At 37.6% G+C, this 17,149-nt stretch overlaps 1 protein-coding gene across 3 annotated transcripts in view; it reads left to right on the top strand.

The window, feature by feature from the left end:
* The window catches only part of SFMBT2 (Scm like with four mbt domains 2), a 273,183-nt gene that overhangs the window by 208,224 nt on the left and 47,810 nt on the right, over positions 1-17,149 (top strand). For all 3 annotated transcript variants that reach the window (XM_056573248.1, XM_056573247.1, XM_056573250.1), the window contains 3 exons: positions 1,502-1,544; positions 8,741-8,817; positions 9,613-9,752. In XM_056573248.1, the coding sequence (XP_056429223.1) occupies positions 1,502-1,544; positions 8,741-8,817; positions 9,613-9,752 (260 nt within the window). The remainder of the gene's footprint in view (positions 1-1,501; positions 1,545-8,740; positions 8,818-9,612; positions 9,753-17,149) is intronic.

Below are 17,149 nucleotides of genomic sequence, written 5' to 3'. Positions count from 1 at the left end.
CACTGAGGTGCAGATGTCTTCACACACAACACAACAGTAGTGATCACTCTGCCTATAGGTAGAGTAGGCTGGTGCTTCAGATGCTTGCTGACTTTATTTCAGCAGGCAGAGCGGCGCCCCCATCAACAGGGCGCTCTAGGCAGCTGCCTATTTTGCCTCTAGGCAGCGTCGTTCCTGGATGGGGAAGTGTGATTCAGACAAGGGGTACATGAGCAGGGATGTATACACATGAATTGTATCTCACTGCATTTGCTAGGCCAGGCACTCGGCACAGTCAAGGTGTAGCGTACATTCTCAGGTTGTTTACTTTTTCACCTGGTCCAGCAGATTTAAAGGGAACCTATTACGTTCAAAATGCAGTCCAATCCAATTTTCTAACTTGCCTCCTTTCCCTGTTCTAGAAGTTCTCCTCTCTCACTGGTTTACAAGTACTATTTTTGGTTACCGACAACCCTCTGCATAGCAGGAGAAGGGGAGGGGGTGGCTGGCAGGAGTACATTGACTCCCCTGCCTAGCCATCTTATTTACTTTCAAACATCATCACTGATGGCTCTAGCTATGATGAGTATGTGTGGGACAAAAGTAGGGGAAAGCAGTTCTGGCCAGCAGCTGTGACATCTGCAGAGGGATGCTGGCTTGAACTGGCAGTCTAATTTAAATGTTCCCCCCCAACAAATCAAGCAGAGAGCAGGACAAAGCAGTTCTATGAGCTCAAACACCCAGGTGGGAAACCCTTTTAATATGTCCAATAAAATCTGTAAACAGCACAATTGTTTGTGTGTTATTAGTTCAGTTGTCTTGAATATACCTATAATTGTATACAATGGGCACATCCGTTTAAATAATTAGTGTATAATGGGCTATATTGCACAACACCACACATGCCTGTATGGTACACGTTACCACCAGGGTGTAGTTGGCAATATTTGCTTTTACTTTTTTAAGTAAAGTTTTAGTAAGGACATGACTGTTTTCCTGACTCAAAACGACTTGTCATTGGAAACCTAAAATGTGGTGTGACTTCTTATTTTTTCTGTTAAATAAATAAAGTTTTAAGAACAGAGCCCTATTGGAAGCCATTATGTTTAATTTTTTTAACTAATTTTGCAAAAACTTTGTACAAGTGCATAAAAAAGCAAAACAGCTAAAGCCAAGGGCAGTTCATATACCAAAAGATATACTGTACAATGCAGTTAATCACTTTTGGAAAATGGAGATATTGCCAGAGACAGAAACCTTGGAGTACTGCCAAAGGCTTATAAACTACCACTGGGACAACTATAACCTACATCACTTTGCAAGATGGCTTAAAATCAATGCGTTTTGCCATTGGAATTTGTATTGTACTTATTTGTATAATGCGTTTTCTGTACAAATAACTTGACAAAATTGCTGTTATTTTGCTGTTGTGTCAAGTCCAGACTGAAGTGAAATTGTTGGTGGTTATATGGATCTTGGAATTGTGGGATTTTAAATGATATGTTCATTTTGTATTTTTTAGTGAAAAAGAAAAGAAAGATTGCTGTTGTTCAACCGGAAAAGCAGTAAGTAGTATTCCTCATAAAAGCAAATATCACACATAGATAAAGTGGCTTTAGAGAGTAGTAGGAATCACACGACAGGGGTCATTTACAATGAGGATTACACAAGTGAAAGTTCCAATAATGTACTTTATATAATACCCCGCTGGCCATTCTCAGTTATTCACTTACTCTACAGTGCCATTCTTATATAATGTGTTCTTCCAGATGGTTTCCTTTATCAAATTTAGAGACACAGTGCAGGATATTTCATTGTTCTACAGCAGGGGTGCAGAATTTTTTCTAGCCCAATGTCATAATTTGCAAACTGAGTCTGCATTAAAAACAGAGTTGCTTAAATGAATATTCTAGTGACAGCAAGTCTGTGTTATTTATTGGATTACATTCTCCAATAAATTCATGATGGTTTTACAGATCTGCTGGTAATAATAATAATCTGCATTTATATAACACTGACGTATTCTGCAGAACTTTACATTTCAGAAGATAAACAAACATCATACATTACAAAAAAACTAAATAGTTATCAGTTCACTCAAGAAGAGTGAAGGTCCTGCTCACAAAAGCTTATGATCTATGAGGAATATGGGTAACATAAAATAAAAGATAAAAGTGCTTGTTCTATACAATGGTCCAGTCATCTTTTTTATCCTGAATAGGACTGTACACATACAGCTGCATGACCCAGACACCCACTAAGTATCTGTGTATGTGCAGATAAGAAGTGCATTAGGGTTCAAGAAATGTGAAGGTGTTAAATAAAATTGTGTGAGGGAATATAACATCAGCCTTGTGAGAGAGAGTGATAACTGAATTCTGCAGTGATTGGGTAGTGACTCTTCTTAAATGAAAGCGGTCACCAGTTCACCCGCACTATACACCGGGTTATAATGCGGGTGAACAGTAGACCGATGCGGGGTCTCGGACTGCTATACCTACCTGCTGTCTGGAGTCCCGATCCTCCAAAGGTCCCCATCTTCCAGCGCTGACTTGGAAGTCCTTTGGAGGATCGGGGCTCCGGACTGCAGATAGGTATAGCAGTCCAAGACCCCGCATCAGTCTCCTGTTCACACACACTAAAACCCGGTGTATCAGGTTATAGTGCGGGTGAACAGGTGACCGTTTTTCCTTAACAAAATGGACCCTCAATAGGTGTTAGCTAAATATTTCTGTCACTATTTGCAAAAATGCTGTGCACAAATGGAAGATATCCGCTTCCACTTATGTACTAAAACGTAAACTGTTTGCTGTTGCTCCCTTTCCTGGCTTGCAACTATATGGACTAAGACCTGGTACGATCAAAACTTTTGATGTGTGGGCAACAAGACAAAAGTTTTTTTAATGACAATATCCTTTTAACTTTTATTAGTTGTTTTTAATAAATGACATGGAAAAACATATTAGGGGTGGGAGAAATATTTTTTTATTTTGTGCAACTGTATCCTAGACTATACATTTTGCTGAGCACAGTGTCTACTGCAGACACCCTGCTAATATTGCCTTAGTGAAAAATCATTGGGTCAAAAGTTAACCAACTCCTAATGTTTGAGACGTATGGAGCAGACACATATAGTACAATGAAAATATAAGTATGACTGTGAAAATTAAGTTAACTGTATTGAATGGTTATTATTTCCTATTGTGAAAGAAATAGTGTTGTGTTCAGACACAGATGCAACCATGATAATATCAGTATAAATGTGCACACATTATTATCATACTAAACATATACTAAAATTAGGGTTGGTTAAAACTATGTATCAGGACTACTACAAACAAATGATAAAGTGTTTCATTAGTAAAGGGTTTTTTAATCGTTAATAGCTACTAAAAGTTAAAGTGGTATTCCTATGTCAACATTAAGGCCATATCCATGTCTGGTCCCAGTTTAGAATGGCAATTCAGGCCCATGTCTGGGATCTACGTCTTTCTTAAGAACAGGTATTCCTGACCCCCTCTACCCTGCTTGCAGTGTCTGGAGGTGGTTGAGAAGCAAAAAAAAATGGCAAATGGGCTGTTCTAAGCACTTTATGTGACTCTCTTAGAGGTTACTGGTAGTTGCGCAAACAGCCCAGCACAGTAAGGTGCCATGTTTCTGTAACTGTAAAGTTATGGAAACAGTGTAATTGGAACTGTTGAGCTGTCCAGAGAAAAAAATATGTTGATGGCCTATCCAAAGGAGAGGCCACCGATAATGAATGGCTGTTTGGTGCCCTGCAATTCTTCTCTGTAGATCCTCTCAAGCTCTGTCAGGTTGGATCGGGAATGTCGGTGGAAGCCGTTTTATGATCTCTTCAGAGATCTTCTATTAGGTTTAAATCAAGGCTCTGGCTGGGCCACTCAAAGATATTCACATAGATATCCCTAAGCCACTCCTGTATTGTCTTGCCTGTGTGCTTAGCGTTGTTGTTTTGTTGGAAGGTGATCCTTTGGCCCAGACTGAGACCCAATGGACTATAAATCAGATTTGCATTAAGTATATATCTTTGTTCCATTCAGCGTCCCTTAAACCCTGACCAGTCTCCCTGACACAGGGCTAATAAATGCCCCCACAGCAAGATGCTGCCCCCACCATGCTGTAGGGATGGTATAGAGCAGGTTGCCGTTTTCCTCCAAACATATTTCTTCGAATTTAGGTCAAAATTTTCAATCTTGTTTTTTTCAGACCAGAGAAACTTGTTTCTCACAGTCTGAGAGTCCTTAAGTTGATTTTTTTTTTTTGCAGACTCAAGATGGGCTTTTATGTATTTTTCCTGAGGAGATGCACATTTTTGGCCACTCTATCATAGAACTCAGATGAGTGGAGTGGTGCAGGGATGTTGATCTTCTGAAAGTTTCTCCCATAGGGCATTGCAGAAGTATATAATAAACTATGGAGATAATCTATTCATGATACAAGATCTGTCTGTCAAATACAGAAGGTATGCTTGTTGACATTATCCAAGTTGCAGAATGTTAGTAAATAGGAAAAGACATTTGAATCTGGCACAATAACCCATATAAACTGGATACCTGTGAATAAACTATGCTAAACCGTTATATAACAAGGACAGATTAAAGTGGTACTCTGGCGGAAATTATTATTATTTTTTTTTCAAATCAACTGGTGCCAGAAATTAATTAAGATTTGTAAATTACTTCTATTAAAAAAAAGCTTAACCCTTCCAGTACTTATCAGCTGCTGCATGCTACAGACGAAGTTATGAAGTTCTTTTCTGTCTGACCATAGTGCTCTTTGCTGACACCTCTGTCCATGTCAGGAATTGTTAAGAGCAGGAGAGGTTTTCTATGGGGATTTTCTCCTACTCTGGACAGTTCCTGACATGGACAGAGGTGTCAGCAGAGAGCACCATGGTCAGACAGAAATGAACAACTCAACTTCCTCTGTAGCATACAGCAGCTGATAAGTACTGGGATGTGACATTCCTAACAAGTGCATAAAAATCCTTTTACATATGCATACATGCTTAATCTATGAGGGAGTTTGAGCTATTCTTAAGCTGGAATTATAAATCAACTGTGTGAAGCAATAACCTCGAAAAACTTGGTTATTGTGACTCTACATGTAAAATGGGGAATTACCGTATATTGTGAGTCCCTCTGGGAATAGCAAACTGCAGAATTTGTTTTCATCTGCAATGTTCAATTTACAGGTAAAAAGAGTTTACCACCTGAAATCACTGTAGTTTTTCCTTATGTAGTCAGAGCTGACACTGCGAGGAAATGATTGGTGGCATGTAAGAACCTTGTAGCTAAGTGTGATGTCAGTCTATGAGCACTAGGCTTGATTCATGGAGCCTTTGTTTGCTGCTTTTGCACTGCCAGGATGCCGGATTCTAGCTTTGTGTTCAATAAGGACTCTCTAGATACTTTCCAAAACAATAAAAATTCAGAGAGTGAAGATTACCATCTTTAAATGGGTAAAACTCCTCATTCACTGGAATTCAACTTCAGTAAACAAGTGGTTCAGTATCCAGGAATGACAATTTACAAAATAGACATTGTATAGTATATTACCGTTTACATCTCTAGTGCCTTTTTCATTAGTCTTGACATTAACATAAGGAATCCCATAAAATAGATTTCCGTCCATTACATGCAACATTAAAAAGCAAATATAACTTTTCAGGATGGAATTAGTGTTGTGTTGCTGATTTTAATGCTGTTTTTATTGATGCTGTAAAACTAAAAAATTGAATTGAAAGTGACTGAGGTCCATGGAGACAATTCCCTGGTAATAATGCCTTTTATTTAGTCAACTTGGCATAGAGTTGATATCAGACAAGCCATAAAAGCTGTTTCGCTAAATGTATCATTACTGTGTGAATTTAGTGTTATGTCTCTGTGATTACACACAGGTTTTGTTGAGCAGGTATTTTGGTGTATTTTTTTTTTTACTTAGATGAGACCTACACAGTTTTAATGGCCTAGTAATTGTTATTATTGTAATTAAACTCAACTGTGTCTGCCTAAAATTGACTATACTTGAAAGCAAGACCCTGAACTTTACACATGCATCTGCAAAAAGTTGGCACAAGAGGATATAGACCTAAAGGGGTTATCCAGGAAAAAACTTTTTTTTATATATATATCAACTGGCTCCAGAAAGTTAAACAGATTTGTAAATTACTTCTATTAAAAAAATCTTAATCCTTTCAGTACTTATGAGCTTATGAAGTTAAGGTTGTTTTTTTCTGTCTAAGTGCTCTCTGATGACGATGTGTCTTGGGAACCGCCCAGTTTAGAAGCAAATCCCCATAGCAAACCTCTTCTAAACTGGGCGGTTCCCGAGACACGTGTCATCAGAGAGCACTTAGACAGAAAAGAACAACCTTAACTTCAGAAGCTCATAAGTACTGAAAGGATTAACATTTTTTAATAGAAGTAATTTACAAAACTGTTTAACTCTCTGTAGTTTTCCTGGATAACCCCTTTAAATACCTTCAGAAACCTAAATACATTCTAAGTATATACCCTGTCTGTCTGTTTGCTTGCTCCTGTAGGTAGCTTTAGGAGAAAAGACATTTAGGTATAAATACAGTGACTCGTGTATATTCATTTGTACATTTTTGGTATTTACATGTTAACTACAAAAGATGGAGAAACACATTAGATATGATTATAGCAGTCTATTTAATGTGTATGGTGGCCAGAGGATTCTGCAGGAAAGAAGGATTGGGCATGTTGGATTTCAGTTGCTTTCTAATCCTTTTATTCTAAAGGGGATAAGTTGCGGGCAGAGCTGCCTGGCAGTGGCTTTCTTCCCCCCTCTCCAGTCAGAACGCATGTCTACTAAGTCAGGGGGATTGGCAGAAACAGCTGTCGACTGACACCTATCTTATGTGTATGGCAGCTTAAAGGGGTACTCCGCCCCTAGACATCTTATTCCCTATGCTTTGGAGGTCTGATCCTTTTAAGATGTCTGATCGTGGGTCTCCCTGCTGCACCTGGTGTTTGTTTTGAGCGTCGGGAGACATCCCCCTTCAATGCAAGTCTATGGGAGGGGCGTCACGCCCCCTCCCATAAACTTGCATTGAGGGGGCATGGCCATGGCGTCACTAGTGGGGTGTGACCATGACATCACGAGCGTCCGCCCCGCATCACCAGTCATCCGGCATGGAGCAATCTTCGCTCCTTGAACCGGATGTCTGGGGTGCCGCAACCGAGATTTGGATAGGGGATAAGATGTCAAGGGGCGGAGCACCCCTTTAAGATGATAGGCAACTTGTGGATACAAGTTCTTAAAAGGTTATGTTTTCTCTCAGCCCCCTTCCTTCAAATCTTCAACATCATTGATTATTTTGGCAATGTCTGTGTTGAGATATATTGTAAAACTAAGAAGTATTAAAAAAAAAGTCCACCAGGATAATGCAAACATAGCTGAAGTTATATTATCCTAAACCTTCTAAAAGCTAAGTGACTGGATAAACTTCTGTGAGACAGGTGTTGTATTGGCTGTGATGTGTAGATTTTTATTACTGTAACAATGTGAATGTAATATTAACAATAAATATATAACACATAATAAAATGTACAAGTAATAATATGTCTTAAAAAGCTGGACTGGGTAAACTAAAGACCTTTCTTAGTCGAACTCCTTTAGTTCACTTACAGTCTGGTACTTTGTAGATATACCATATAAATACTTTATTTTCAATCTGTTTCTTCATTCAGATAAGCATCTTTTTGACAACAGTTAACTATTTTTAATGCATATACCTTTCATAAAAAGCTGTTCAAACACTTCCAGTGAAAACAAAGCCCAGTCCACAGGCATACAAAGGCACCCATAAAGTACAACTATACAGCTTCAAATGTGTCAGTATAATAAATATAGATATTGTATTATTAAACAATGCAAAACAAAACAAACACAGGGAAGAAATGTACCACATTGGCCCTGATTTACTAAGAGTGGAGTGTAGGTTTCTTTGTGGGTTTTAATTCCCTACAATTTTTTTCCACGGTATTTACTAAGATTTCCCTACATTTTCCTCTTTCCCTACATTTTGCCTTTCTTACACATGCTCTGATCTGTAGGGGTTTCCTCAGCTCAAATGCACTACATTTTCTGTGTTTTTTGTGAAAATGTCGGGTACACGCCCCTTTTCGGTGGTCACGCCCCTTTTTCGGGTTTTCTCAGTAAAATGGGGAGTTGGTAGGGTTTTTTTCAATTCTGGCGCACATTCTGGCACATACAGAATTTCTGGCGCAATGAGCAAGAATCTGGCGCACAACCTGACAAAATATGTTGGGTTTACAATAGTAAATCAGGGCCAATATGTATAATGGTAGTGTACCCTCATATGGGCATTACAAAAAAAAAACATTTACTGGCTTTACTGGATTGTCTCACCAAAATCAGAACTGTTGGCAAGTGTGATATGGTATTTGGTGTACTGTATAGTACAAAAACTGGATCAAATAACAAGATCTGAGAAAGGATGAAAGTATATAACATCTTATATAACATCTTATTTGGTGTACTGTATAGTACAAAAACTGGATCAAATAACAAGATCTGAGAAAGAATAACAAGTATATAACATCTTATATAACACTAGTTTACCTACAGGGCTACTTCAGCCCATGCACATACATAGTATATTGCTCTACTATGGGGCTTAAAATAACATTATATCACAAATATCTAATTTTAGTGAAAATTATTTTCTTTAAATAATGATTTTGTTTACCAGGTTACCATCCTCAGTGCCTGTGGAGAAAATACCTCATGACCCCTGTCCATTCCCTCAGAGTGACAGCTACTCAACAGGTACATTATGCTTGTTCTGTCTTTAAGCCTTAGTTATTTTCTGATGTTGACAGCTATTGATTCCTTACACCACCGCAGCACGCAGAAAGCCGTATTTCATTAGGCTATTACATCCAAATACTTTATCTGTCACGTCATTTGTTGGGTATGAATATATTTGTTGCTGGGTAATTGCCAAAAACTTTGGCTTTCAAAGCAAAGTAAATGTGGATGAGAAAGTCGTCATTACATATTTTCACTTATTCTGGATACAAATAAGTCTTATTCCTTGCATTTAGCCAAAACTTGTATGTAAATTTTAATAATTAAAATGTTTGATTCACCCACTTTTATTTAAAATGTTTTAAAAAATCTTTTGTAAAAGAATGCCTACCATTGCATGCTATTTTGGAAAAGTTATTCACATTTATCCTACATGCGTCCTTACTTTACCCTGGGCAAAATGTATATGATAGCGCTAGCACCGAATCTAAAATTCTTGTTTACATTCTGATTCTGGGAATCTATTCTGACCTGGTCCTGCTCACACAGAACAACACTTCATTAGAGTATTAGAACACTTTCCTTTAACAATGTATTTAGATTCTTAATGTAAATAAGGTTTCTATTCACTGGCAGCTAGCAGAGAGTCTAAAAAATGGTAATGAAATAATATACAAAGTATACTTGGTTGTTGTATAACTTTTTATAATACAGTTTATTCATAAACATCTTAAAAACTCCATTATTTTAAAGTAAAGCAGAGTGGCAATACAAATAATAAGTAAAATATTTCATATTGCTCTTTGTGTTTAGGAACAACCAATGGAAAATACTGCTGCCCTCAACTGTTCATCAATCATCGCTGCTTTTCAGGACCATATTTAAATAAAGGCAGGATAGCAGAACTACCTCAGTCCGTGGGTCCTGGGAAATGTGTGCTGGTTCTTAAAGAGGTAGGTTAACCATTTATTTACCAAATAAATAAAAAATCCTGGTATCACCCAAGCAGTTTTTTTTTTTTTACAAATATTCTGAGCTTAATGTGTAATTAATCTTTTTAATATGGTTGTATGTCCTAGCAGTGTCTTTCCACTAGAATATGAAGTTTGCAAATATATGCAATCTACTGTATGGCCACTTTTATATAGTCCACAATATTCTCTATGTTACTCTGATTGATAGATCTCTACCTAAACCCAAACAGGCAGCTATCTATCAATCAATGCTGGCAGGTGGGGAGAATCTGCCAGTGACTGCCCCTTTGACTTGTAGTTCAGGCAGCATAAAAAAGACAGGTTCCCTTTAGTCACCTTGATTATCTTATTACAATACTATCTGTCAAGAGATATGTGAGGAAGCATACGAATAGTCGATGTGTTGGAAACAGTGTAAAGATAGGGATAGGGCCAAATTGTGATGCCTGGGTCAGAACATCTCTAACACAGCAGATCTTGTGTCGTGTTCCCAATAGTGAATGGTTACTACCTACCAAAAGTGGTCTAAGAAAGGGCAACTGGTGAACCAACAAGGTCATGAGAACTCAAGGCTCATTAATACACATAGATACACATAGAGCAAAGGTTAGTCAGTCTGTTCTGATCAAACAGAAGAACAAGTGTAGCATAAATTGCTTAAAAAATTAATGCTGGCAACACTGACAATGGACACATAGGTATAGAAACTGGATCATGGATCAATGGAAGAAGGTGACCTGGTTGGATGCGTCATGTTTTTTACATCAAGTAGACATACAAGTTCATGAGCATCACACGCCCGGTATAGCTGATACTGGATGCACTTGAAAACAAGGAATGTTATTGAAGGCAGTGTGATGTTCTAGGCAATGTTCTGCTGGAAAACTTAGCTTTGGGCATTCAAATGGATGTTACTCTGACACCTATCAATCACCTAAACATTGTTAGAGTTCAAGGTGTTGAGATGACCTCCAAAATCTAAAGACCTTAAACCGATCCAGCACCTGTGGCATGTGTTGAAAAAACAAGTTTGACCCATGGAGGCTCCACTTTATAACTTAAATACTGCTAATATCTTTGTGCCGGAAAGCACAGGACACCTTCAGCGGTCTTGTGATGTCATACTTCAGTAGGTGGTGAAGCTATTTTGGCTTAACAAGTAAGTATATTCAATATAACCAGGTGGTTTTTGGAATATGTGGGCCCCATACAGTGAATTAGTCATGGTCGCTTGGATTTTTCTGGTCTTCTCACACCCTCATTTTTTATCCGACTGTGTAAACTTGACATACTTTGTATAATGTGTGATCTGACAAGGGAATATAAGAGGGGTGGTATCATCTTTACATACTCTGTTAAAGGAGATGTCTGGTACGGACTATTCCTATTCCATCCTGCCCGGGCTGCAAAAAAAAAAAGAAGAGAAAACAAACTTTCACTTACCTTCCTACATTCACCCGTAGCTCCGCAACAGCTGATTGGTCGGCTGGGCTGCCTGCTTCCTACTTCTCTTAGCCCGGGACGTCACACGGCGCTTCAGTCGATCACCGACCGAGGCGGGACATCACTGCAGCTGGTGATAGGCTGATGCGCCATGTGACATCCCAGGCTAAGGGAAATAGGAAATAGACAGCACGGCTGACCGATCAGCTGTTGCGGAGCTCCAGGGGATCGTAGGAAGGTAAGTGAAAGTTTGTTTTCTCTTTTTTTGCAGCCCGGGCAGGATGGAATATGAATATTCCGTACCGTACATCACCTTTAAAGAGTGGGTGGTGGTAATTGATTGGAGTGTATCTGTCCCTTTTTGGACTAATTGGGTCCTTGACTGCAGTGCTACCTGTAGTGCCCTAATGTTGGTCCTATGTTTATGTGCTGACACCTTTTAACTCAAAATGCAAAGTAAAAGAATACCGTCTTTGTTATTCTTATATGTGAAGCTTATAATCAGTAGTCTGATGAATTGATACTCCTCTGCTTATTATAGGACTTTATGACCTCCTTACAAAATAACCTAGTTAAAAACATATGCAAGATCATGAGAAAACTGCTTTTATGTCATAGAGGGACAGAGTATTTTTGGTGGCAGCCCTATTATTTTTATGTCACGATCATGGTTATGATAACAAGTTTTTATATCATTTTATTTTCTCGTTACTGTTTCAACAACAGAGCTTTCTTGGGGTTGTTAAATTTGAGATACTTTTCATGCTTTTCTGTTTAATATCCATTTTCCTTTTGTTATTCTGCCATTATAGTAATAGTTAAAATGGCGAACAGCTTCAACTAAAAATCATTTATAGTTTTATAAATAATATTTTAGCACTTGAATCTCAATGTTCTTATTACAGGCTCTGTTCATGAGCCACTTTTTTATGGTCCGGTTTAAATCACCGGCTTGAGAAAGTGCATAGACAGAAATGAATACCGCTACTCATTACGTCTTGGCATGCTATATTCCAAGTGAAATCTTTTGATGTTTCAAGTATTTTTTATACTTTATATTTTGCTGTCAGATTATTCTGTTGAGATTTCTTTTAGCTCTAAATATGATTTTGATAGTTGCCATATAGTTACTGATTATATGATATTTATGGCTGTATATAATAAAAAAGAGAACAATTTGTATATAAGGTCTCTTAATAAAAAAAACAAAGCAAATGTCATGGCAGTACAATGGAATTTGGCCTCAATATTTTAAGATTTGATCGTAAACTTTTTGTGGTATTAGCCAAAGTTCAACTCTGCAAATAATTATGTAGCTTTCTTTTCAGACATTGGGACCCATACACTGGCTTTAAAAAAATTAGTAGCAATAGTCTGGATAACCAGTCTCCAAAATAACGTTTAATTCCCTTACGAAAACAGTCTATTTTGGCCTTGAAGACACAGGCAATTTGCTTGCTTTGCATTTTAGTTTTTTTCCTCCTCACCTTTTAAGAGGCAAATATCTTTTATTTTTTCATGCACAGGCCCATATTAGGGCTTGTATCTTGTGAGATCAATTGTACTTTGTAATAACACCTTTCATTTTTCAATAAAATGTCTGGCACAACCAAAAATAAAATTTTTAGGGCTTGGGGAGGTCTGAGAAGTTCCCACTTGACATGAGATGGCAGGCAAGGAAATTTTCCCCTCCTCCTCAGGGAACTGCATGCAGTGTGAACAAAATAAACAAGGGAATTAGGAGCCATATGAGGATAAAAGCCAAGATTTCAGCACACAGACAGGATCAGCACCAGGTGAAGAGTAAGCCTGGAGAATTTTTTATTTTTTTTTAATCTCCTGATTTCTTTTTTTTTAATCTCCTGACACTACGAGACACGACTGCCAATACATTTAAATCATGATGGTAAAGATGATAGAATATTAGCCTCAGCTGTCTCTCTTGATTTAATAAAAGTCAGATAAAGAGAGTGGCACAAACATACATACACATAAGTAAAAAAAAATAAAAAATACCAGATAATATATATATATATATATATATATATATATATATATATATATAGTATATATATATATAGTCTAATAAATAACCCTCAGAAGTGTATTAGTTTAATAGCTAATCAGGTGTGAGGTGTGCCTGGGTCTGCCGCGTGGGGTAACCTAAAGAAAGGGGGTTCTTAATGGAGGTAGAAGGCTAAACTTTGGGAAAGGAGGGCGTGGAAATGGTTATGCCGACAGTGACTTACCCCAGGGTCACTGCAGGTAATATTGGCCAGACTCCTACCACAAATTAGGTCAAAGGGGAGCTCCGGTGGAAACAAGTGAAAAACAAATGTTTTCAAATCAACTGGTGCCAGAAAGTTAAACAGATTTGTAAATTACATCTATATAAAAATCTTAATCCTTCCAGTACTTTGTCAAGTTCTTTACAGTCTGACCAACGTGCTCTCTGCTGACACCTCTGTCTTTGTCAGGAACTGTCCAGATTGGAAGCAAATCCCCATAGAAAACATCTCCTGCTCTGGACAGTTCCTGACACGGACAGCAGTGTCAGCAGAGAGCACTGTTGTCAGACTGGAAATAACTTCACACATTTTTCTGTAGTATATCTGTAGTATATAGCACAAAAAAGAAAAACAAGCTCACCATCGTACAGCCAATGTAGGAATCAGAGATGTCTGTAATGGTGAGAGGAGCACCAAAAATCATTCAAGACGCATACTTGATGTGAATAGATGCCAATAAAGAACGTTGCAAAAAACACAGGATTTCTTGCCAAAATTCCCGCTCCTCCAAAAAATATAGTTAAAACATTTAACATTTATTGAAGCACAATTAAAATGGTAAAAGCTAGGCAGAAATACTGACGCGTTTCGAACCAATCCGGTTCTTAGTCATGGCACAACACTAATGACCATTATCCTTCATTTTATATTCTAGTCAGCTCTGGGAACACCCCCATTACAACGTACTTCCTGGGATGTACCCATGACATCACAACGTGCAATTCAAGTAAACCAAAAAACTAAAGAAATCAAAAGCAAAACACAAGTCAAAAGACACAAAAAATTCCATAATGAGACATGTCTAAACAAACATGAAGGAAGAGAAATCTTTCACTTCAGCTTTTACAGCACACAGTTCAACTTGATCATTATACAGCTCAATACACATAAGATAAATCCTTTCTAAAATTCAAACCTGAAGGGAAATGAGTGTCCAATCTAAGGATCCAAAAAACCTCTCGCATCAGAAGCGATAATATATTCACCCATAATATTCAAAACGGAAGTATCACCTCCGTGAACTAACTGGAAATGTTTGCTTAAACCTGACATGGATCTTGAGGAGAAGGACGGGTTTGCAGGAATGTGAAGGTGTTCATATATTCTTCATTTTAGTTTCCTAGTGGTGCAACCTATGTACTGCAACCGACATTATTTACATATTGCTGAATAGATAACATGGGTCGTGTCACAATTAATAAAGGATTTTACAGTATAAGTACAAACTGTGGCCACAGATTTGAAAGTATGAGACTTCACCATGTATCTACACAGATTACATTTTACACGTGAACATTTGTAACCAATTTTTATCTTCTGTCTTTGATTGATAATCGCTATGGCATAAGCAATTAGATAAAGTGTAGCCCTTTGTGCCATCATTCTTACACCACTATTTAGAATATTGCACAGAATTTCATCTTCATACAGTACCGGTAAAAGAGCTGACTAAAGAATATAAAATGAAGGATAATGGTCAGTAGTGTTGTGCCATGACTAATATTCGGACCGGTTCGAAACGCATCAGCGTTTCTGCCTAGCTTTTACCCTTAGTTCGTTTTTTACTTTTAATAATGCTGCAATATCTGTAGTATACAGCAGCTGAAAAGTACTGGAAGGGTTAAGATTTTTAAATAGTAATTTACAAATCTGTTTAACTTTCTGGCACCAGGTGATTTGAAAACATTTTTTTTCCACCTTGTGTGTCTAAGCCAACTCCTTACACACTACCCAAAAAGCCAGTTCCCTGTAGCTGTGATTATAACATAAACCCAATTATAGCAACAATAAAATGTAGTGCCCCCTATACACATACTCTACTGAGTTCATGTGCTCCTTTGCTGCCCTTTTATAGAATGTTACTGTAAGGGGCTGCTAAAAACATCAACCCTCCTTTCTGCCAAAGATTTTTATCCCATTGGTGCTTGGACTTGGTTACCTGTTGGACACCATTGTGTTATTTCCTATTCAAAGATTGACAGACAAGATATTTGTAGACAGAATTAATGTGAACATGCAGGAAACTAGAACATATATATATAGGCACTCCTCCGATATTCAGCGAGTCATATGTAGAATAAATATCATCAATTGGTACACACTCTAGCATTTTTAGACCGTACAAGATGAAGAGCAGCGTTTGTATTAGAACAACTAGAGTGCGTAGAAATTGATGAAATAAAAGCCTTTTTATTTTACATATGACTCGCTGATCACGGTAATATTGGAGAAGCGCCTATATAGATGTCCCAGTTTCCTACATTGCTTTGGTCTACATTTCACCAGAGTGCGTCTGTATGATCTGGAGGGACCCCAAGCTGGTTGATACGTGCAGAGAGGTGTTGTGTTCTGAGCACAACCTTATGTGGTAAGAGGAGAATTTACTATTATGTAAATTTTTTTCTCTTTTATCTTTTAGAAACAAAATATTTGGGTTCTTTTTCTTGTAAAATGTTAGATAGTTTAGATATTTTATTCAGCTGTTTCTTAGTTTATTCTTAGTGATATCTTTTTTTTTTGAGAACTCTGGGAAACATCCAAAATGACTATCACCACAGCTCGCTCTTGGGCAGTCTCTTGACCTTTCCAAAGTCTTAAACAGCAAATCTGCCAAGAAATACATCTTATTATTTCATGTTATTGCATAGTAGGCAGATTTGCCATCCAGAAGTCAGCAAGAGATGAGTGACACCCCGTGGGAGCTATAATGGCTATATTGATTGTCACCCAGTTTTCTCATAAACAAGTATTAATAGAAAATGGCTGGATAGAATTTTTAACAACATGATAGAAGAAGACATGACTACTTGCTATTTCTGTAATTTTGGTCTAAATTGCGAGCGCGGCTGCGGTTTGCTGTTTTCATGTTATTACTGCACCTCATTGTATTATAACTTTATTAAGACGTTCATTCCATTCTAGAAGCTGAAGCAACAATAAAAATAAATTAGCAGATGCTTCTTAGTGAATAGTGACTGCCAATCTAAACAACATACAGATGTAATTGGTTTAGATTCACTCATCCATGAATAGAATATACTACATTTGCTTTGGGAAATATTCGCAGTATGCCCAATGAAATTTATGACCTAATTAGAGGACTTGGTAGATTTAGTTTACATTTCCCAGCCAGCAGATCAGTCTACCAAGGTAGTGAACTCTAAATAAGGTTCTCTACGGCACAGTAATGCCGAGTGATGCAAAGAAGAGAAAAAAAACTGGCAGCAAATTTATAAAAGACAGATCCAACCTTACAATGTAAAATCAGCGAAGTTATAAAACAATTGCGACTGCAGATTGTTCTCTACATCACTTGTAGCATCCAGCTTCTTTATCCAATTGTCACACATAACTTTATCCTTAAAAAGTCGAGTCCCATTGCTTGTGTTTCTTATATTGAAAGACAACACTGCTGCATAGTTGCATCATAAACCATATTTACTGAATACTGAAACTGTGAAATTATTTGGTAACCACTTAGAATATAATGAATTCATGAGCAATATCGTAATACAATTACAATCGGATGTGCTGATCTCAGGAAATTCCAATCCAATGTTTTGAAGGTGCTACTAGCATATAACAGACACTGTGTATGGATGCCTGTGGCCTGTGGAGTATTGGCTGCTGACAGAACCCCCATCT

This window comes from Hyla sarda, chromosome 4 (assembly GCF_029499605.1).
Source record: "Hyla sarda isolate aHylSar1 chromosome 4, aHylSar1.hap1, whole genome shotgun sequence".
Taxonomy (NCBI): domain Eukaryota; kingdom Metazoa; phylum Chordata; class Amphibia; order Anura; family Hylidae; genus Hyla; species Hyla sarda.
The sequence above is the reverse complement of the archived record's forward strand: the minus strand, read 5'-3'. Positions and strand labels throughout refer to the sequence as shown.